The sequence below is a fragment of the Sinohyriopsis cumingii genome, chromosome 8, assembly GCF_028554795.1.
Source record: "Sinohyriopsis cumingii isolate HCF-2022 chromosome 8, ASM2855479v2, whole genome shotgun sequence".
Lineage (NCBI taxonomy): Eukaryota > Metazoa > Mollusca > Bivalvia > Unionida > Unionidae > Sinohyriopsis > Sinohyriopsis cumingii.
The window spans coordinates 14,639,446-14,662,461 of NC_142968.1; the positions used below are offsets into that span (position 1 = coordinate 14,639,446).

The window sequence follows — 23,016 nt, forward strand, 5'->3', positions numbered from 1 at the left end:
TGTCAACACTATATTACCTATATTGTGCCAAACGTAAGTTGGTAAATATAAATTTCAACAAAAAGGCAAATGAACATAAACATTAAGATAAAAAAAATATAAACTCTATAAATACTGGGTCAAAATCTTTATATAAAATACATTTCCTCAAAAAGTTCATGATTTTTTTCATGGTTCACCATCAATGTTCCTTTGTTGGCAGATGGAATTGTCTGCATTGAGTTTCATAAAAATAACTAAAATGATAGTGAAGATATCAGATGATAATTGTATGAGTGACATAGATGAACACAATTTTGAAAAAAATAATTAACTCTTAAAATGCTTTTAGCATGGTTCCCACACTTTTCTAAATATAAATTTCCAGGTTTTTTCCAGGATGAAATTAATTTTTAGAAGGTTAACATATGGCCATTACTGAATGGAATTAAAGGGCATTTTAGATTATTAAACATGCTTTTTCCAAGATGAAGATGTTTCTCTTTGAAGACTCCAGAACATATATGTCAGAAAAAATGATTATGTACAAAACCACAAAATGGGTCACACGAAACAAATCTGACTATATTCCTATAAATGAACATTTAGAGCCATTTCAATGTACAGAATACAAATTCTAGCTTTACTTTGCTGACCTGCATTATGTTGCAATGTGGAAACAACATAATGAGCAGAAACTACTTTGTTTCCTTTCAAATTTCTTTATCAGTGATTAATGTCCGTATCTGAAACTTAAGGCAGTGTCTATTTATTTGTTCTGTCTCACAAAGTACTCATTTTTGTTGTTGCAGGTACACATTTTGTAGGCACACACAATAAAACATCGCATAACATGATGAGAAATATTATATTTTCATGTGAAAATATAATGATATGTTTTAAACTAGCAAAAATATTGGAGTGAAAAAAAATAAGAAAATTATTTTACCAGTAAGTCTATATTTCACAATTATGTATATAAAAAATAAGCTTACTAAGTTTCATTCTTACAGAACATATTAATCCAAGAAGAATTAGTGATGTGATGTGATTTTTATTTTATAGTAGCTTTAACAATTGTTCAGTCATATCGCTACGATGTCTGCAATGTGGCAGTTTATAGTGATGTCTAGCACTGGGGCATCATGCCGCAGACATGTAGCATGATGTCCCACCCACTCACATTATCCTGACACCAGGCCGACCAGTCCTAACACTAACCTCTAAATGCTGAACGCCAAGCGAGGCAGCTGTTAGTACCATTTTTTAAGTCTCTGGTATGACTTGGCCGTGGATCGAACCCACGACCTCCCGCATCCGAGGCGGACGCTCTAACCACTAGGCCACTGGAGCGGTAAAGAAGAATTAGAGAGACAAATCTTTTTAGCTGCAAAATGCAGAACCATCTTTTGATAGTCTGCATTATTAAAACAATTTTCAAGATGATACCTATAGTGGATGCAAGATCAGCACCAGTTTCATTTAGGACCAAGCAGACATCATAAAAAGTCTTTTGTTGAAAACCCTACCCTGATGTGACCATCCAGTCAGAAGGCCATATTGGATGTCCAATAAGTACCATTTTCATTAGAACCAACTAGATTTGACAAGTCTTTTCATGAAACCCCATACTGATGTGACCATCCAGTCAGGTGACCATATTGGAGGACCAATCAACAATTTCATTTAGGACCAACTCAATATCAAAAGAAGTCTTTTTTATCAAAACCCTATGCTGATGTGACCACCCAGTCAGGTGGCCATATTGGAGGACCAATCAACAATTTCATTTAGGACCAACTCAATATCAAAAGAAGTCTTTTTTATCAAAACCCTAGGCTGATGTGACCACCCAGTCAGGTGACCATATTGGAGGACCAATCAACAATTTCATTTAGGACCAACTCAATATCAAAAGAAGTCTTTTTTATCAAAACCCTAGGCTGATGTGACCACCCAGTCAGGTGGCCATATTGGAGGACCAATCAACAATTTCCATTTCAACAATGGCCATTAAAATAGGGGTCTTAAGCAGGTTTGTGAAGAGTCATGTTTTCCTTCTTTTTTAATGCTGAAAAGCATCTTGTGGCTAATTTATGCAGCAAGAAACAAAGTTGGGAGCAATGAGGCTACTGGACTACCACTTATTTCTAGCCATATGGAAATTACAAGATATGGTCTTATTGTAACGTAACCTGCATGAATGGAATCCACACAGAACAGACGAGTAATGTCTACTCATTGCACACAAAAAGGCATATTTACATCATAAAGGGAAACAATAACTCTATATACCAATTTTATACCACTAACTTACTTTGTAGGTCAGGTGAGGAATAAGACGGCATTTTGTCACTGAAGATAAGGTCAGCATATACAATAAGACACTCTGTTACAACAGCCTGGATTCCAACTCCCTGCAAAGCCGCAGCTCCTCCACCGGACTCCAGCTCTTTGGACCTACAAGAAAAAAAATCACCTTATCTGTATTCATTTTGCAATCCTTTTTAACTGTTTTGAAGTTAAAATCTTCAGTTCTAGTCCTGTAGCTAAAACCTGTGAGTTCTAGTTCTGTTTAACTAGAGTTTGTTTAAAATCAGAGTTCTAAAACACATTAACAATCTCCAGAAGATAAATGCAAAATAGTGCTGAAAATAAACAATTATTAATATTGCTGTTGTTGATCTTGACACTGACTGCAATGGTTAATTATGGGTCACCCAAAAATTCCATTTACTAAAGACCCAGCTTTGACCAATAAATTTAATGGGATCGGTATGCACTGTATTAACAGACAACCAGTATAATACTATTCTTCTTCTTATTATTATTATTACTGTCACAATATAGAAAAGCAGTATAAAATTTTGATACATGTTCTCTATACCTGAGTAAATTGGGAGCCCATACAATAGCCAGGTTTTTGGAATGCATGCCCGTCTCATGGCCATGGGCTGCCACTCGGGCTAGGTGGTGCATTAGATAATGCAGTGTCCTACAAATATAAAAAAAAATTATACTGTATTTATTCTAAGCAATGTAAACTGGAGAAAGAATCTATCCCAAATATTAAACTTTCTTCTGAAACCCTACCCTCCATCATACCACCACCCTGGAGATACAATTAGAATCTGAAATCGTTGTCATCCACTCATCCCATGAAAAAGACAGTTTCCCCTCCTAATAATGATGTTATTTTGAGTTTTATAAAAGCAATTCTGCATTGTAAGTGAGGAAGTCTTCCAACATGGCTGTATCTTGACAGTAAATTTATGGATATGAAGTTGTCATGATTTGTATTTTATTTACATTTAACCAACAAAAAAAATATATAATCATATCAAACTTTTCTTAACAAACCAAATCTTGTACTTGAAGATCTTGCATTGCTTTAAACTGTTTTGCAAGAAGAAAAAACCTGCTCAACCTTTCTTCATATAGCTAATGTATTAACATATTACCAAAGAACATACATTGGAGTTTCTTGGTAGTGTTTGTTATTTTAAGAATTCAATACTGTTAGGAACTTCCAGACCTGAGCAATATAGAATAACTCAGATCTGAAATACTGTAAAATGTTCACACATTATGGACCTTAGTTCTAACATCAAGTATGCAAAACAAAAATGTCATGGAGTGTTGTTGTTCTTGACTAAACAGGTCTGAATTCAATCAGAAATTACATGGTAGTTTATTACATCATTTGCCTGTCAACTCTACTAGATAGGCTGCTAATTTGTGATGTTACCTCTAAACAATAAATGCTGGTATTTATAGGTTGACTTTTCTATCATACAATTACTTTCCAAATTTGGTCACCAAATGTACTCACCTGTAATGGGGTGGAGGTAACTGCTGTACCACATCATGGATTCGGAGTAGTTTGTTGTCCTCATCCTTCACTGCATCCTGCAATAAAGAAAGTATTGTAAAAACAATGTATGGCAAAAATTGTCTTTCTTACATTCAGACTGGAAACAAGAGGTCCAGGTGAGCCTGAAATCACTCATCTGGTTGACATCTACTTAAATGCCAAATGCAAGAAAAGTCTGCAAAATATCTAGGTTAATAGGCTGCTTTTGACTGAATTTTCTACAAATTCTGTTGAACAGTTACAAAAAAGGTTGTTTTAAGTTCCCCTGCTATATTTAGTCCCATCTGATGACAGTTTATTGTCATTTGTACAAAACATAAAGTCCTTCAAATTGTGATGCTTTCTACAAATTTTGATCAAAACTTTTTGGCTGAGTGGTTTTTGAGAAGTCATATTGAAAGTTATCAAGTTATTTTTCAAGTAACTACAGCTTTATTAGACCACACATCATTTTAGCAAACTGAATATGGCTTTATAACCAGATTTGTTCAAATGCTGCTCGGCAGTTTTTAAGAGTACATAAAATGACTTTTGTATTTTATTTTTTTTAGGTTGCTTTTGATGGCAGATGTCCACTGTTTGTAACAAATTCTAAAGAAGTTTCTGCCATGATGCTTTCTGTCAAGCTTTGTCAAATTATGCTGAGTAGTTTTGCACAAAAAATATGTTTAAAGGCTTTTTGTTCATAGTAATGGCAGCCATATTTTAGGGCAGAGCTGCATCATTTGTGTACAATCCTGAAATGTCTATACTGCCAGATGCTTTATATACAACTTAGGTTCTGTTCAGTGGCTTTTGTGAAGTAAATTAAAATATATTTGATTAATTTTTTTAGTAATGGTGGCAACTGCAAATTCACCATGTGGGTTCATGCATTCCTGATAGGGCTTGGAAAATACCAGCTCTAAGTGCATTAACATTTTTTTTTTAAATTACAAATTTTCCCTTCTCCAAATGAATGCTAGATTTTCAGTTATTGGTAGTAAAACTATGTCTAGGTCTGTCTGTCTGGCTGTCTGTCAATCAAACAACTACCTGAAGAATCCAAGTTATGGTTTCTGCAACTCTGAGCCTTTCTTTACAAATTTCATTCAAGCTATCATTACAACAAGCAAATCTGCAGTAAATCTCATCAGTGCAGTGTGCTGGTGTGGCTATTTTCACTACTACTGTATTGTATTTCTAGAAATTTTGTTTTTATCTAGAAATTTTTTTTTATCTAAAAATTTTGTTTTAAGTTTTTGATAGTAAGTACTCCTGAATGCGAGAAAGTTCCCAAAAAGAAATGTGAGAAGATGAAACTGGAAACGCCAGGCCTTACGGTCAAATATCTCATTCTTTTAGAAAAGAATGACATTACTGGAAATGGATGCAAACAAAATCATAAAAGACTTGGGAAATGATTGCTACAGTACAAAAAAAATTCATCATATTATCCATAACAAATTTTGGGAAATGATCACTACAGTACAATTAAGTTTCATAATATTATCTGTATGAAGACATGGGAAATGATCATTATGGTACAAAAAAATTCATAATATTATCTTTATGAAGACTCGGAAAATGATCGCTATAGTACAACAAAATTCATCTAGAAAACATTTCTGTTGATAAATGTTTGTATTCCACTGCTGATTTTAACATGAAAAGCATCATGAAGTAAAAAAACTGCACAAAACTTATTTGTTTCATTCATCAATTTATAATTTGTAACATGATTGTTGCCAGTTGCCCCCCCCCCCAACTCCATTGTCATCTTGTTTGCATTTATAAGCATAGTTAATCAGGCATAAAGATTTCATGATTTAAAGTAGCTCCAACAAATCCATGTACTCACGGCAAACTTGTCATAGAGCTGATACGTCAGAAGAGGGTTTGGCAACTCGCGGAAATACATCTTCAGGAGAGAGCTTATACTATGTATATCCTGTAGATAGGTCTCGGACGTCAGATCTGGAACCCGGTCCTCATCAAATGCTAGTCTGAAATGGAATTGGATAATTATGAATTTTACAACAATCATTGGAAATTGGAGAGTTATATATTTTACAACAATAATCATTTGAAGTTGGACAGTTATTTATTACATAAGCATTGGAAATTGAACAGTTATGTATTTGCAACAATAGTCATTGGAAATTGGACAGTTATGTATTTTACTAAACTAATAATTGAAAATTGGACAGTTATGTATCAATGGAAATTGGACAGTTATATATTATATAATAATCATTGGAAACTGGACAGTTATGTATTTTACAACTATAATCATCAGAAATTGGACAGTTATTATAGGTTACTGCATTTGTATGGGAAAATATGAACAAGTTGTTTCGGATGGTTATACTGCATGGCCTTGAGAGTGCAGTATATCCATCTCAACAGAACCATTTCATATTTTCCCATACAAATGCAGTAACCATTTTATTATACGCTCATTTTCTTTTTCTACCTAAGGCAATTATACAAACAAAAATACACTACAAGAAACAAAGTAACTGAATTTATGGTGTATTATAAAACTTAATACACAAACACAGATGCATCAGTACACAACAACAATATTAATGCGCACATAACTCCACCCAGAGAAATTTGAACTTACTCATCCGTTTGACATCTCTTTCAAAAGGTCTACTTAAAATTGAAATTCAGAGTCATATTGTCAATGAATGCACACTGCAACAACTTTTCCATTTGGTCTGGAATTAATAGTTTTTGGTATTTTGTCAATTCTACTAAATTTTGTGATTATGGACTGGATTTATCTGTGTTAATTCTGCATGACATAACATCTGATTTGTACAGTGAGGGAGTAATGTGTTGACTCATCTGCAAGTGTGTTTCTGTTCTATCACTGAATGTTTGGAATCATAATGTGGGAAAAACAAGAACTCTTTCAACTGTAATTATCAAAAAGATGCTATGGAATATAATATTTATTTCATTTTGTGTGCAATAAGTAGGATGTTACTACACATGGAATGTAGCTGAAATTACAGTACAATTTCAAAATGTGTAATCAAGCTTTGCCACCCACGGCATGGGTCATGTAATTCGGATTTGCAGAACTAAGAAAGTACATTTTGAGGAAATTCAGTATGTAAAACTGTAAGTATATTTTTTGCCATTCTTATTACCAGCTAAAGAAGAGGATAGTTATGCCTTGTCACTTGCATGTTATTTGTAGGGACCACAGAAATTTTATGACCTGTCTGGCATCTATCGCTAGCCTAAATCCAAAACACTGTATCAAAAGATAATGCCGAATACTGCAAAGCAGTTGGTATGTGGCAGTCCACGAAACAGATGCTTAAAAGTTCATTCGGAAACAAATTTAATTGACCAAAATGTAAAGTATCTACTACACATGATTTGTTTACGAAGTAGTTCCTAATATACGTGTTGTGCATGTGAGTGCAATATGAATGTGTGCCAAATAGGAAGGTGTGCAATATCTGCAAATATTGCATGATTCTGACAATGTAAAGTTAACGGAGACAAAAACAAGCATATAATAATGTATTTTACAACACTAATCATTGAAAACTGGACAGTTATGTATTTTACAGTTATGTATTTTACAAGAATCATTTTGTAGCACAGGGACACACTGTGTATATGAAAACAAAACAGATTCAGGTTTATAAACAACACATGACCCTCTGCAGCCCAGAATAAAAGAATTTCAGTCTATCAAGTCAACAAAATCCTGTCAGATTTGCAAAATTTATTTAAATAATGCCAAATTCTAAGCAAGAACTGAACATATGCATACTTATGGTTGAACACTCTCACCTCTTTCAGAGTTATGGATTTGCAAAAATACTATAAAAATGCTAATGCTGCCATAGATCAATGAGAACATTCTCACTATGTTTCACACTGAAATGTGAAAAAGCATCACAATGCCAACAATTTCATTCACCTGGTTTCCATCTTAAGCATACTAGCAAAGTCTGCACTAAAAAATTACACCCAGAAATTAACACCCACAAAAATTGCACCCCAAAAATTACACAAAAAATTACACCCCATAAAATTACAACCAAAAATTACAAGTTCAGTCTTAAAAGAGACTGTTTAAAAAACTGCATGAAACCACTGAAACAGTATTAAAATCTAATCATATAATCTAAATTTGTATTAAAAATCAAATTTCACTTGTGGTTACTTTTTTACTGTCAGTGCTAACAATCTAAAACTTAAATATGTACTGAACTGTACTGTACCTTAGTTTCTGTATATTGGATGTGATTCCTGATAGCCTGTAGATGCCATCTACAATCCCATTACTCTCTATCACCTCCGAACAAGATTTTAGTACCAAAGGAACTGAAATAAATAGAGTAATATAAGTGACCCAACAAGTTAAAGTACAGATCAAAGCAGGCTAGTCTGGAATTTTCCTATGCTATAATTAACATTACTGAATTTAGGACAGCCATTTCTTATGCTATAATTACCAATACATTACAATAATACAATTCACTTTTTGTATGTGTAGATTTATAATTGGTAAAATTTAATTTTTTATGTCTGAAGAGTGCCTAAAAATATCATAAATCGAAAAAGTAAAATCTGGTTTGCATTAATGATCATGTAGATGTTATTTCTGAAACTAACATTGGTAAAAAATTCTTCTTGGAATCATGAAAAACTTTCATGGCAGAAACGTCTTTATGGCTTGGTGTGAAAGATTAGGCTGCTGACTACAGAAATACTTAAAGTGTTAATGAAGCATGTACAAAAACATGTACAACAATGTTTCTAGTGATAAGTGCAATGGATTATGATGAGCAGTAGTGATTTGGATTCATGTGTGTGTGTGTGTGTGTGTGTGTGTGTGAGAGAGAGAGAGAGAGAGAGTAATAGAGATAAAAATAATATCCTGGATGCCATTCTTAAAAATTATATAATCAACAGTTTTGATCATGCAGATGCTTAGCATGAACAAATAGGTGCAGTTTAAAGCCTCTGAGGTGCTGCTGTAAAGTTAGTCTGGTTCCCTGACTAATTTTACTAATTCTGAGATGAAACCAGGATCCAAATAAAACATGGATGAACCAATTATCCGGATTTTACGGCAATGATCAATTTTCCATAGTTTTTGGTAGTATGCCGTTAGTCCATGGCTAATTTTTGTAAGACTTACAGCAAAATCGTAAGAGCTGGCAGGTCTGTGGATGCCTTTTATTGCTCCCCCCCCATGGATAGAATGACAGATGTCACATTTAATTTTTCTAACATGCAGTGACATTATGCAAATAAAAGAGCTAATAGCAGTAATACCATTTACTTTATCATTTCCTTTAACCGTAAAGCAATTAAATTCTATATTATAGTGAGTGTTTGAATCCATGTCATTAACAGTACAGAACAGTAAATGAATCAATCTGTGTGGAAACAAATTGTATGGATGTCATTGATCACGTTTTGTATGTAGTAGTATGAATCAGTTGATAAAAACAAGTCTGATCTCTACACTTATCTCAAATTGGTTTAATGGTTTCTACTGCATCTTGTGGAATCCTCAACTTAAAATGAAACAAAAAGTAAAGAAACTATTGGTTGATCCAGTTCGAATACACTTTCCGCAATGAATCTTTCTATTGTTTTTCAGTACTATGTTATTGGAATGTAAAGATGCATTCATTCCTTTATTTCTGTTGCAGTTCACTCCTGTAGTGAAAAGAACAATAATGAAAGACAAACATCAATATTTTTTACATCAAAATCACATTCATATCTGACGGAACTGAAACAAGTTCTGACAGTTACCCCTTGCACAAGTTCATATTAACATACCGTATGATGCATGTGGAGATATCCACGCAGAATGTCATACTTTCGTTGGAAACTAAAATCTCTGAACACCTAAGAATTGATAATTTTCCACATTATTATTCATTTCAACAATATATTGCTGTCAGATTAATTAGGAACAATTACTAAACTTCTGTTGTTAATGATGGGACCATAATTTGAGCTGTAATGTAAGTATAACATGCAAAGTCAGATGGCTTCGTGTGTTAGAAACTCACTGTTCCCAAGCTGAAATTGACATCATCTGTTAATGCTAACATTTTACATCAGTGTTTACAATGGTCACTGCCTTTATTTCTGTAGAACATCCTCTGAAGCCACGTCTTTACTAGGGAGAGACCATTCAAGTCTCTATGGGTAGGGAGTGGGGTTAAATGGTTGAAACAATTGTCTTGTTTTGGTTTTAATATAAAAAGGACACTATCCTATTCCTTGTTTAACTGAAACAAATGTACCTTGTGATGAATGACAGAATATAAAATACTCTCGTCAGAAAGAACAATTTAGCCCCATAAATGAAATGACCAGTCCCTTGCAGTACACACAGAATTAAAAACAAGTTCATATTACTGTTTAGGACTAAACACATGGTTCACAAGTGTAAATTTGGTGATTTCTGTTTTGTTCTTTGTTTTTTTAACAGACGTGGCTGTCATGTTGAATTAAATTGTCCGTTCTTTAGAGAATTACCTTTCATGTTTAAACAGTAGGATAAATTTACACTGTTCAAAAGAAGCTCAACAAGATCTCACCAAGTCAGTGCACAAGTTTGCTCTGATTTATAAATCATAAGCTTGTAACAGATGTCAATCAGCATTTTTTATATGTGAAAATATGTACAGTAATATTGATACAGTTTGTGAGACATTGCAACAACCAGTATGTTAATATTATCTACAAATCTGATTTAGCATTATAACTATTGCAATATCATCATTAGAACTTGGAAATGTTTATAATCACTGATAACTATGTAGATAAATTGGCATCTCTCTCCGTGAACCATGAGCAGGCTTGCAGGGGTCACACAGTAAAGCAATCGCATGTGATAGAGACCACATCCACTCTGCAGTGGTCATCCTCGATGACTCCATGAGAAAGCATGGTATGCAGAGCAATTCTCCAGGAACAACTATGGCAACTCCATCAGGATGTGCAGAGAGATGGTGGAGGGTTTTTTCTTAATCCTTTCCACCCCGACCTTAATGCATGGGGTTCCAAAAATGCACATAAGCTGTACTGTCCCTTCAGTTGAATCTGGAACAATGTTTGGAGGAAAATTGTATGGAGTGTCAATAACAGTCATTCCCAGTAAATGATTCACAACAAAAACTAAAATGTTTTGCAAAACACAACGTCTTGCCTGAGAGCTACTTTATAATGTAGGTTATATGACCATCACAAACTTTCTAAAAACTGATTCTGCCATCTGTGCTATCAGTGACACCTAAGTTAACCATGTGATACAAAAGCACAAATAAACATGCAATCTGTACAAATCAGAGCATACCATCATGTCCAGAATTTAACAAGTGTTCTCCCAAATCACAACCAAATACACGCTCCTTGACAATGCCTGTCTGCTTCAACTGGTTCCGTGGTGGACGGTTGTTGAAAAAAGTTCTCAGGAAGGACAGCAATTTACCATGCTTTCTCATCACTGAAAATTGAGAAAGATAAACCATATTGTTATGTTTAGGCTCTTACAAAACTCAACAAGAAAAGAGTGAAGACAACAAGCTTAGTAAAATTTATCAAATAATTTATTTCCCATGAAAAACAAGGTAAAAATGTGAAAAAGAACTTACACTTCTATGAATAAAATCCAATAATACAAGAATAATCCAAGAATTAAACAACAGAAGTCATAGTAATAAAATGTCCTAATGAAACTGAGTTTAAATCCCAATGAAATCCAAAATGGAAGGCAATGATGTATGCTGTGGTCAGTGTTGTACTGATGTATCAACAGTTCTTTGTTGAATCACAGAAAATAATATTCCAATGTTTCAATTCTTTGTAAATTTCGATAACTGTCCTTGTTCAAGAATTAATTTAGAGCACAAGTATTTCCAGGGAAAAAAAAATCTCTTGGAATCCAAATAATTTGAAGAAAACAAAATAATTAGCCCACCAAAAAAACTGGTCACAACATAAAACAGTAGAAGTCAGATCTACATCAGACAGTATTAGTCAGATCTATATCAGACAGTATAAGTCAGATCTATATCAAACAGCAGAAGTCAGATCTACATCAGACGGTAGAAGTCAGATCAACATAAGTCAGTTGAAGTCAGATCTACATAAGACAGTAGAAGTCAGATCTACATAAGACAGCAAAGTCAAATCAACATAAAACAGTAGATGTATCTACATAAGACAATAAACTCAGATCTACATAAGACAGCAGAAGTCAAATCAACATAAGTCAGTAGAAGTCAGATCTACATCAGACAGTGGAAGTCAGGTCTACATCAGACAGAAGTCAGATCTACATCAGACAATAAACTCAGATCTACATAAGACACCAGAAGTCAAATCAACATAAGTCAGTAGAAGTCAGATCTACATAAGACAGTAGAACTCAGATCTACATCAGACAGAAGTCAACATCAGACAGTAGAAGTCAGATCTACATCAGACAGTAGAAGACAGATCTAAATCAGACAGAAGTCAAATCAACATCAGACAGCAGAAGTCAGATCTACATCAGACAGTAGAAATCAAATCTACATCAAACAACAGAAGTCAGATCTACATCAAACAGCAGAAGTCAGATCTACACCAGACAGTAGAAGTCAGATCTACATAGGACAGAGGAAGTCAGATCTACATCAAACAGAAGTCAGATCTATATAAGACAGTAGAAGTCAGATCTACATCAGACACTAGAAGTCAGATCTACATCCAACAGTAGAAGTCTGATCTACACATGACAGTAGAAGTCTGATCTACATCAGACAGCAGAAGTCAGATCTACATCAGACAGAAGAAGTCAGATCTACATCAGACAGAAGTCAGATCTACATCAGACAGTAGAAATCTGATCTACATCAGACAGCAGTAGTCAGATCTACATCACACAGTAGAAGTCATATCTATACCAGACAGTAGAAGTCAGATCTACATCAGACAGTAGAAGTCAGATCTACATCAGACAGTCAAGTCAGATCTACATCAGACAGTAGAAGTCAGATCTACATCAGACAGTAGAAATCAGATCTATATCAGACAGTAGAAGTCAGATCTACATCACACAGTAGAAGTCATATCTACACCAGACAGTAGAAGTCAGATCTACATCAGACAGTCAAGTCAGATCTACATCAGACAGTAGAAGTCAGATCTACATCAGACAGTAGAAGTCAGATCTATATCAGACAGTAGAAGTCAATACTAAACATAAAGAATAAAAATGAAATCTTACATGCTCTCCTGCTAGGTGGAGTCTCTGGAATTCTTGTTGCAACTGAAGCAGGAACTTTATCCCCTATCACTTCAACACAATGGTGGGGAAAAAATCCTACCTGTGAAGAATATTGAATCAACCTATATTTCATGGCAATGGTAAAACAATATTGTAAAGAGTAATGATTCAACATTTAATTCATACTAATGGTAAAACAATATTGTAACGAGTACTGATTCCACCAATAATTCATACTAATGGTAAACCATATTGTAAAGAGTAATGATTCAACATTTAATTCATACTAATGGTAAAACAATATTGTAATGAGTACTGATTCCACCAATAATTCATACTAATGGTAAACCATATTGTAAAGAGTAATGATTCAACATTTAATTCATACTAATGGTAAAACAATATTGTAACGAGTACTGATTCCACCAATAATTCATACTAATGGTAAACCATATTGTAAAGAGTAATGATTCAACATTTAATTCATACTAATGGTAAAACAATATTGTAATGAGTACTGATTCCACCAATAATTCATACTAATGGTAAACCATATTGTAAAGAGTAATGATTCAACATTTAATTCATACTAATGGTAAAACAATATTGTAACGAGTACTGATTCCACCAATAATTCATACTAATGGTAAACCATATTGTAAAGAGTAATGATTCAACATTTAATTCATACTAATGGTAAAACAATATTGTAATGAGTACTGATTCCACCAATAATTCATACTAATGGTAAACCATATTGTAAAGAGTAATGATTCAACATTTAATTCATACTAATGGTAAAACAATATTGTAATGAGTACTGATTCCACCAATAATTCATACTAATGGTAAACCATATTGTAAAGAGTATTGATTCAACCTTTAATTCATACTAATGGAATAACAATGCTGTAAATAGTATTGAATCAATCTATACTCCATACTACAGTAAAACCTGTCTTGTGAGACAACCCCTTCTGCCAACAAAAATAAAAAATGGTCTCTCAGACAGATGATATTGCTGTATGTGCATTTTCTTTGTTATTCATAATTCTTGTCAAAATAATGTAATCAAAGTAATTTGTTAGTAATAAAGATAAACAGCTATCATAAAACATTCACAATTATGTCTGAAGACCATGTGTGTGTGTGTGTGTGTGTGTGTGTGTTTGGTTTGGATTTTTAACGTAGCTTTAACAATTTTTCAGTCATATCGCTATAATGTCTGCAGTGTGACAGTTTATAGTGATGTCTAGCACTGGGGCATCATGCCGCAGACAAGTAGCATGATGTCCCACCCAGTCACATTATCCTGACACCAAGCCGACCAGTCCTAACACTAACCTCTTAATGCTGAGCGCCAAGCGAGGCAGCTGTTAGTACCATTTTTGTAAGTCTTTGGTATGACTCGGCCGGGAATCAAACCCACGACCCCCCACATCCGAGGCACAAGCTCTAACCACTAGGCCACCAGAGCGGTTCTTAAGACCACGTGTACATGTAGGTTAGCATATGAATTGCAAAATTAATGTGGTAATTTTTATTTATGCTGTCTATAAGTTAACTAGTCATGTCCACAAATTTCAGACTTACTTCAAACCTAGCATAAGAACTGTGCAGTTAGCTATAAGACTCACTCATCCTGTGTACGAATTAATGGCTTTGATCATGCTTTTAGTAAACATGGAATATATATGTAAAAACAAATGAAATCAAAGAGACAGAATTAAACCATAGAAAAACAAAACAAATTATTTAAAGACAGAACCATAACCATTTATTCACTGATAACATAAAAAGACTAACAAAGGGTACAACGGACCTGCACCACAGTAAAGAGATGACAACTTGATGTGGATTTTATTAATTATATTTTTAAAACAGGGTTCTGCGTATGTTACACAAAAGATAAATAAACACAAATTTCTGATCTATGTGCAGTGGTGACAGCACCTTTTAAAGAAGCAATGGTTAATCATAATGGGGATTAACAAGACCTCGATGCTATAATACTTGTTAGTGACATGTACTTTAGTATGGTTTATGGTTGGTAGCATATAACCACTGCATCACTTATGAAATTTAAGAATTGGTAACCAGACTGGACATATTTAATTTTCTTTTTGTAAAGCACAAACACTCTTGTAAATTGTGGTGGCTTCAAATGATTAAATAAAGGTGAGGTGATATTTATCTTTTTTGTGATGCAGTGAAGCATAGTAATGTTTTAGAACAATCTGTGCTTTGTCTGCAGACACTCCTAAGTGGCTGTGATTACACCAGATTAAATAAACATCAGCAGTGTTCATTTATTTTGAGACATGGTCATTCACAGCAGTGTCAAAATGCATTTTTAGACAGAAAATCATGGTCACTTTCTGCAGGTGGTTGCTATTAACAGTGCATTTACATAATAAAAACCATAATCTGTGCATGATGATTGTGATCATGAATGACAAGTGGTCACTAAAAGCAGAGGTCATTCAAGACAGATTTTACTGCACTGCTAAAACAATATTGTCAAGAACACTTTGTTACTACATTAAGGTGCACATCACTAAAAAGAATAATAAATTCAGGAACAAACAACTTGTGTCTGACTGCTACAAATATTTGTCAATATATATGCTTCACATGAGCATGTTTCTATGGCATCAATAAATTAACACTGATAAATCATGGTGACATTCACATTTTTTTAATTCAAAATACAAATTAACACTGATAAATCATGGTGACATTCACATTTTTTTAATTCAAAATACAAATTAACACTGATAAATCATGGTGACATTCACATTTTTTCATTCAAAATACAAATTAACACTGATAAATCATGGTGACATTCACATTTTTTCATTCAAAATACAAATTAACACTGATAAATCATGGTGACATTCACATTTTTTCATTCAAAATACAAATTACCACATCTTCCAATTCTATACAATGTGCTCAGAATTCATATAGTTTCATGGATATCTTTGTTTGCGAAAAATGTCTTTTTCTTTGTACCTAAATGATAAAATACATGGATTGGAAAAAGGGTTTATTGTGTCCATACCATGACCATTGTTCATCTGTATCAATAAATCATTAGTCTGTATCAACCACGAAAACCAAGGATACTGGTACCCAGTAAATACTGGTACCCCTTAAATATTGGTATCCCATGAACGTTAGGGAATTTTACAATATAACATTACAACCAAACAACAAAGAAGCAACAACAATTTTTTGTTCTTTTTTATTTAAGAAAGTATTTCTAGGAGATAGAAAAAGATGTGGGTTCTTATTTCAAATTGATTTAAATTTTATTTAAGAATAAGACCCGAGAATGTAACCTACAAACACAGGTCATTGCTTAATAAAAGTGATTTTTTGACACGGGCATGCCTGTTAAAGGTGGCTTCACTGCTGATTTAACAATATTGTATTTATCTGTGTATTGTGTACTGTACTCTGTGCTATAAAATGCACAGACCCAGGACAGTGCATTGTCAATATATATATATATATATATATATATATATATATATATATATATATATATATATACATATATGTGTGTGTGTGTGTGTGTGTGTGTGTGTGTGTGTGTGTGAGAGAGAGATTTGGATCTTTAACGTAGCTATAACAATTTTTCAATCATATTGCTACGATATCTGCAGTGTGGCAGTTTATAGTGATGTCTAGCACTGGGGCATCATGCTGCAAACATGTAGCATGATGTTCCACCCAGTCACATTATCCTGACACCAGGCCGACCAGTCCTAAAACTAACCTCTTGATGCTGAGCGCCAAGAGAGGTAGCTGTTAGTACCATTTTTGTAAGTCTTTGGTATGACTTGGCCGGGGATCTAACCCACGACCTCCTGCATCAGAGGATATATATACATAACTAGGATTTTGATCTACCGACACATTAGATGACAACATATCTGGGTTGACTCTATTTACTAATTACACTGGTGACAGGACATTAGGCAGGCCACTGGAACCTATAGTTCATTCCTCACAGCATCACGAATGATATCCATCTCTGTAGCTCAGTGATTTTTTTCAAGTTAGCACCATTAAATGTAGCTAAAATTAATTAGTTTCACACACATCGCATTACAAAACCCTATTCCAATCTACATAGAGCATAACACATGTAATTAAATATATGCTGAAACATCAAATTTTTCCATGCTGCCATTGCTGGAATAGTCTATTTGTTTATTAAGTAGTGAGGTTTCATATTCACTCATACTGTAGTTTCCTCATATGATTTCTTTGCAGTATCAAAAATGGACTCTCCCAGCACTCAGGACAAATGGGGTAGATTACATGTACAAGAGCAAATCTTTTCCAGCATGTGCTGAATGAATTGGTGTTGCGCTGTATGTCAACACGACACAAAGAATTTTGTGCTTCTAGCAATATTTCAATATGCTGATATGAAAATTCAATCAGTAACAGATGTGGGTATCATTTGCGGTACTGTGCAGAAGGAACCAGTAGCACACTTCATGTGGATATCATATGCAATATTGTGCAGAAGGAACCAGTAGAACACTTCATGTGGATATCATTTGCAATATTGTGCAGAAGGAACCAGTAGAACACTTCATGTGGATATCATATGCAATATTGTGCAGAAGGAACCAGTAGAACACTTCATGTGGATATCATATGCAATATTGTGCAGAAGGAACCAGTAGAACACTTCATGTGGATATCATATGCAATATTGTGCAGAAGGAACCAGTAGAACACTTCATGTGGATATCATTTGCAATATTGTGCAGAAGGAACCAGTAGAACACTTCATGTGGATATCATTTGCGGTGCTGTGCAGAAGAACTAGTAGAACACTTCATGTGGATATCATTTGCGGTGCTGTGCAGAAGGAACTAGTAGAACACTTCATGTGGATTTCATTTGCAATGCTGTGCAGAAGGAACTAGTAACACACTTCATGTGGATATCATTTGCAATGTTGCGCAGAAGGAACTAGTAGAACACTTCATGTGGATATCATTTGCAATGCTGTGTAGAAGGCACTAGTAGCACACTTTATGTGGATATCATTTGCACCATTTCTAGACAATTGCGAGTTTTGCAATATAAGGGATTATGAGAAAAAGGGTAGCCACTGAAAAAGACATAATTTTTTATATTCTTTATCTCATCAAATAATCGAGCAATTTGGTCATTTAATATTTCATGAATGCATCTCTATCTGATTGTAGAACAACATGCCTTATTCATCTTTTTGCTCCACATCTGGTAAATTAAATTCTTCATCTGTGGGAAATAGTTTCTATGGTACATTAAATTCTTCATCTGTGGGCGATGGTTACTTTAGTACATTAAATTCTTCATCTGTGGGCCATGGTTTTTATGGTACATGAAATTCTTCATCTGTGGGCCATGGTTTCTATGGTACATGAAATTCTTCATCTGTGGGCCATGGTTTCTGTGGTACATGAAATTCTTCATCTGTGGGACATGGTTTCTGTGGTACATGAAATTCTTCATCTGTGGGACATGGTTTCCATTTTTTGCATATCCCACATAGATGCATCCTGGCTGAAACACTGATGGACTCATGAATATGGAGTTGCAACCGAAACTTATATCGAAACCCTGTTGCCCCTCTATCAGAACTGTAACCTAAACTTACCTGAAACCTTCTTTTGCCGCTCTATCAGAACTGTAAACAAAACTAACCTCAAACCCTCTTTTGCCCCTCTATCAGAACTGAAACTAAACTTTCCTCAAACTCTCTTTTGCCCATCTATCAGAACTGTAAACAAAACTTACCACAAACCCTCTTTTGCCACTATATCAGAACTGTAAACTAAACTTACCTCAAAACCTCTTTTGCCCCTCCACCAGATTGTGTCCTCTGAGGGAGGCATATCTATCACAGACACTATATCTCCCACCTAGCAAGGAAAAGAAACAGCTTGAAATTCACCTTGAAATAACATTTCGTAGCAAGAAAAAATTATTTATATTTCTAAATTTTTCTATATTTTAATGTTATACAAAAATACGTGCTTTTCAGACAAGCAACCTGTATTTAGTAATTTTTTTACCACAGGTCACCAAAATTGATCAGTTTTTAATCAAGATAATATCTTGATTCAACCTTTAATTCAATCTAATGAATTGTATATTTTAATCCGTGGTTTGAAACTTGATGCATTTAAAAAAAAAAATCAATGACATATTTTGTGAGTACCAGAAAATATAAACTTAAAATACCAGACTGAGTCTTCACCATTGTGCCATTTGCAATGTTTACATTGGCATATTGACCAACAAAGGTTTACTGGCCAACAAAGGTTTACTGACCAACAATGGCTTACTGACCAACAATAATGGCTTACTGACCAAGAATAGTTCAGGATGCATTAAATTATATAGTTTTGTTTCATTAAGCATTCATACAGTCACCAAGAACTATCATTTCAGGCATTCATGAAACATCTAGAATCTATCACAATTGCATAGTCTGTGTTGATCAAATTAGACTATACTTACAACCTGTCTCAATTGCATAGTTTGTGTTGATCCAATTAGACTATACTTACAACCTGTCTCAATCACATAGTCTGTGTTGATCTAATTAGACTATACTTAACAACTTGTCTCAATCACATAGTCTGTGTTGATCCAACCTGAATTTACTTAACAACCTGTCTCAGTCACATAGTCTGTGTTGATCCAACCTGAATATACTTAACCTGTCTCAATCACATAGTCTGTGTTGATCCAACTTGAATATACTTAACAACCTGTCTCAGTCACATAGTCTGTGTTGATCCAACCTGAATATACTTAACAACCTGTCTCAATCACATAGTTTATGTGAGAACCTAAGTGCCAACGATGTATTGATACCCAATTTGCATAAGTACTTGTTGCAATCATATCAGTATTTGTTGTATTGTTGCACTGAATTAAAAGACTGTATTACCAAGTCAATTAGTCTTTTGTATCAAATAAAGGGGGTGGAATAAATGAAAAGTTAAAAGGCATGCAAATCCAACCTGAGTAAGAGCTAGCGGCCCTGGTCGAGTGACAAGTTATCAAACACTGTTACAATTTTAATTTATTAACATGATATAATTAAACTACCTTAAATCAGCATACTCATTCACAAATGTGATCAAAGATAGCAAGACAACCAAACGAAATGAATACTTGGTGACACAAAATTCTGTTTCACAAAAACATTTTATTATTGAGAAGCTAATTTCAGAGTTTGTGGTTAATTTGTAATTATTGAACTGGCACTCTGAGATTTCCTCATGGATGAGAAGTTTCACTATTACTTGCAATGAAATCATCGCATCAAATCAATTCAATAATAAAAAACTATGACTTTCGACGATGATATCTGGTTTTTGTTACAAATTAAGTGTTCCGTTTTTGTTGGGGTTGGGGTAGGGTATTTCTTTTTTTTTTAATAAAAGGAATTGTGTTTGATTGTGAATTTGAATCAATAAGTAGTCTGGTTCCATGATTAGTTTGCTCCTTGCGTTGCATTCCACTATTGTAGAGAGCAAAGCAAGGAGTATACAGATCAGGGAACCAGACTACTCAACAACAACATAAAGCAGTGATGTAATACACAATATTTTCACGTACATGTGACGATTGTTGAAACCAGTTTGAATATGACTAACGATCTCTGTGGTTGCGCATCTTGAAAATAAAGGTTATTTTTACATAAAAGCAAGTAACTTGGTTAGAAAGAGCGCTTTATTTACAATTATTCCCAACACAGCTTTAAAATGAATATTCAGTCATTAAGCAGATAAGTTCACTCTCCCCTCACCCCTTTGCGGTTTACTCTATGTCTAGTGAGGATGGCATCATTTCATATTGTTATGGAGGTCTCTCAATAACTCATGCCCTCGCTTATAGTGTGGTCAATGTTTCTGGACCCTGTTGTTCGTGAGTTATTGAGGGAGAGGTGTACTTACAACCTGTCTCAATCACAGTTTGTGATGATCCAATTAGATTTCAACCTGTCTCAACTGCATAGTTTGTGCTAAATCAATGGACTATGCTTACAACCTATCTCAACTGCATAGTTTGTGTTGATCCAATGGACTATGCTTACAACCTATCTCAACTGCATAGTTTGTGTTGATCCAATGAAATATGTTTAAAAGAATACGCTTACAATGCTTAAAATTCAAGTGTTTTGTGTAAAGGCATTTGCAAATTTCTTCAACTGACTTTAGTCGGTACATGTGTTTGTGTGTGTGTGTGCGTGGGTGGGTATGGGTGTGTGTGTGTGTGTGTGTGTGTGTGTTTGTGGGGGGTGGGGGTGAATGGGTAGGTGGGTGTAAAATGTGCAAAATATTGAGATCTTTTAGATAACCATTCCTCCCTAATAAAACTGCATTGAAAATATTACTACACAACTTCCTAAACATCAACCACAGAAAACAATTTTTTTTAACATACATCCCAAGGATTAATTTTTATACTCAAGTCTGACAAAAATTGGCTCAGAAGTTTTAATGGAGATGTAACAAATGTAATATATGATGGACAGTCAAGACACGATGGACATGAAAAACAAAGGACCCTACCATAAACTCACATGACCTCTGGCTGGATGAGCTAATGAATGGACCAACCTGGACAACTTAGGCTAATGAAAGGACCAACCTGGACAACTTAGGCTAATGAATGGACCAAGCTGGGCAACTTAGGCTAATGAATGGATCAACCTGGACAACTTAGGCTAATGAATGAACCAAGCTGGGCAACTTAGGCTAATAAATGGATCAACCTGGACAACTTAGGCTAATGAATGGACCAACCTGGACAACTTAGGCTAATGAATGGACCAACGTGGACAACTTAGGCTAATGAATGGATCAACCTGGACAACTTAGGCTAATGAATGAACCAAGCTGGGCAACTTAGGCTAATGAATGGATCAACCTGGGCAACTTAGGCTAATGAATGGACCAACCTGGACAACTTAGGCTAATGAATGGACCAACCTTGACAACTTAGGCTAATGAATGGACCAACCTGGACAACTTAGGCTAATGAATGGATCAACCTGGACAACTTAGGCTAATAAATGGATCAACGTGGGCAACTTAGGCTAATGAATGGATCAACCTGGGCAACTTAGGCTAATGAATGGACCAACCTGGACAACTTAGGCTAATGAATGGACCAACCTTGACAACTTAGGCTAATAAATGGACCAAGCTAGGCAACTTAGGCTAATGAATGGATCAACCTGGGCAACTTAGGCTAATGAATGGACCAACCTGGACAACTTAGGCTAATGAATAGACCAACCTGGGCAACTTAGGCTAATGAATGGACCAACCTGGACAACTTAGGTTGATTTTGGAGAGGTAACAAAACATCTGCTGCATGGCAGTAAGTATATAGAATATGGTCAACATTAGGCTGGGGGGTGGGTGGAGTTCAGATGAAGTAAGGCTGGTATAAATGTCATTAAAAATTTAACTACTTAAACCCAAGATGGCTATATTTGTGATCTGGGAAGGATTTTCACTAGACAAATAAACCAGTCTCACAGTGGTTGAAAATACATGACACCAGGACTTATCAAGTGAAATTAAGTCCATCCCCTGAAAGCATGGATACCAGTTTATATATAATCAAATGATCAAGAATTGCTCTCATTTTCATTTGCCTGAAAGATCTCAGTCTGGTTAGATTTCATATGAAAACTGAACACTATCTTGACAATATATAATATAAAACAATCCTTTTTTTTACTAGCTTTACTTAATGAAAGTCCATTGGAGTTAACTCTTTGAGAAAGAGAGATTATGATGGCATATTTCATCGGTCCATAAGTTCAGATAAAATTTCAACCCCTGGGGACTGTATCATATGTGTG

The 23,016-nt window shown here is 34.6% G+C and overlaps 1 protein-coding gene across 4 annotated transcripts in view; it reads right to left on the bottom strand.

The window, feature by feature from the left end:
• LOC149793018 (uncharacterized) overlaps nt 1-23,016 on the bottom strand; it is a 184,183-nt gene that overhangs the window by 38,508 nt on the left and 122,659 nt on the right. For all 4 annotated transcript variants that reach the window (XR_016422692.1, XM_089966893.1, XM_089966892.1 and 1 more), the window contains 8 exons: nt 18,968-19,045; nt 13,110-13,209; nt 11,193-11,342; nt 8,089-8,191; nt 5,694-5,838; nt 3,812-3,888; nt 2,867-2,974; nt 2,297-2,439 (listed from right to left, as the gene is read on the bottom strand). Coding sequence is in view for 3 of the 4 variants with exons in the window: in XM_089966893.1 (XP_089823019.1) it covers nt 2,297-2,439; nt 2,867-2,974; nt 3,812-3,888; nt 5,694-5,838; nt 8,089-8,191; nt 11,193-11,342; nt 13,110-13,209; nt 18,968-19,045 (904 nt within the window). In the remaining variant the exon portion in view is untranslated. The remainder of the gene's footprint in view (nt 1-2,296; nt 2,440-2,866; nt 2,975-3,811; nt 3,889-5,693; nt 5,839-8,088; nt 8,192-11,192; nt 11,343-13,109; nt 13,210-18,967; nt 19,046-23,016) is intronic.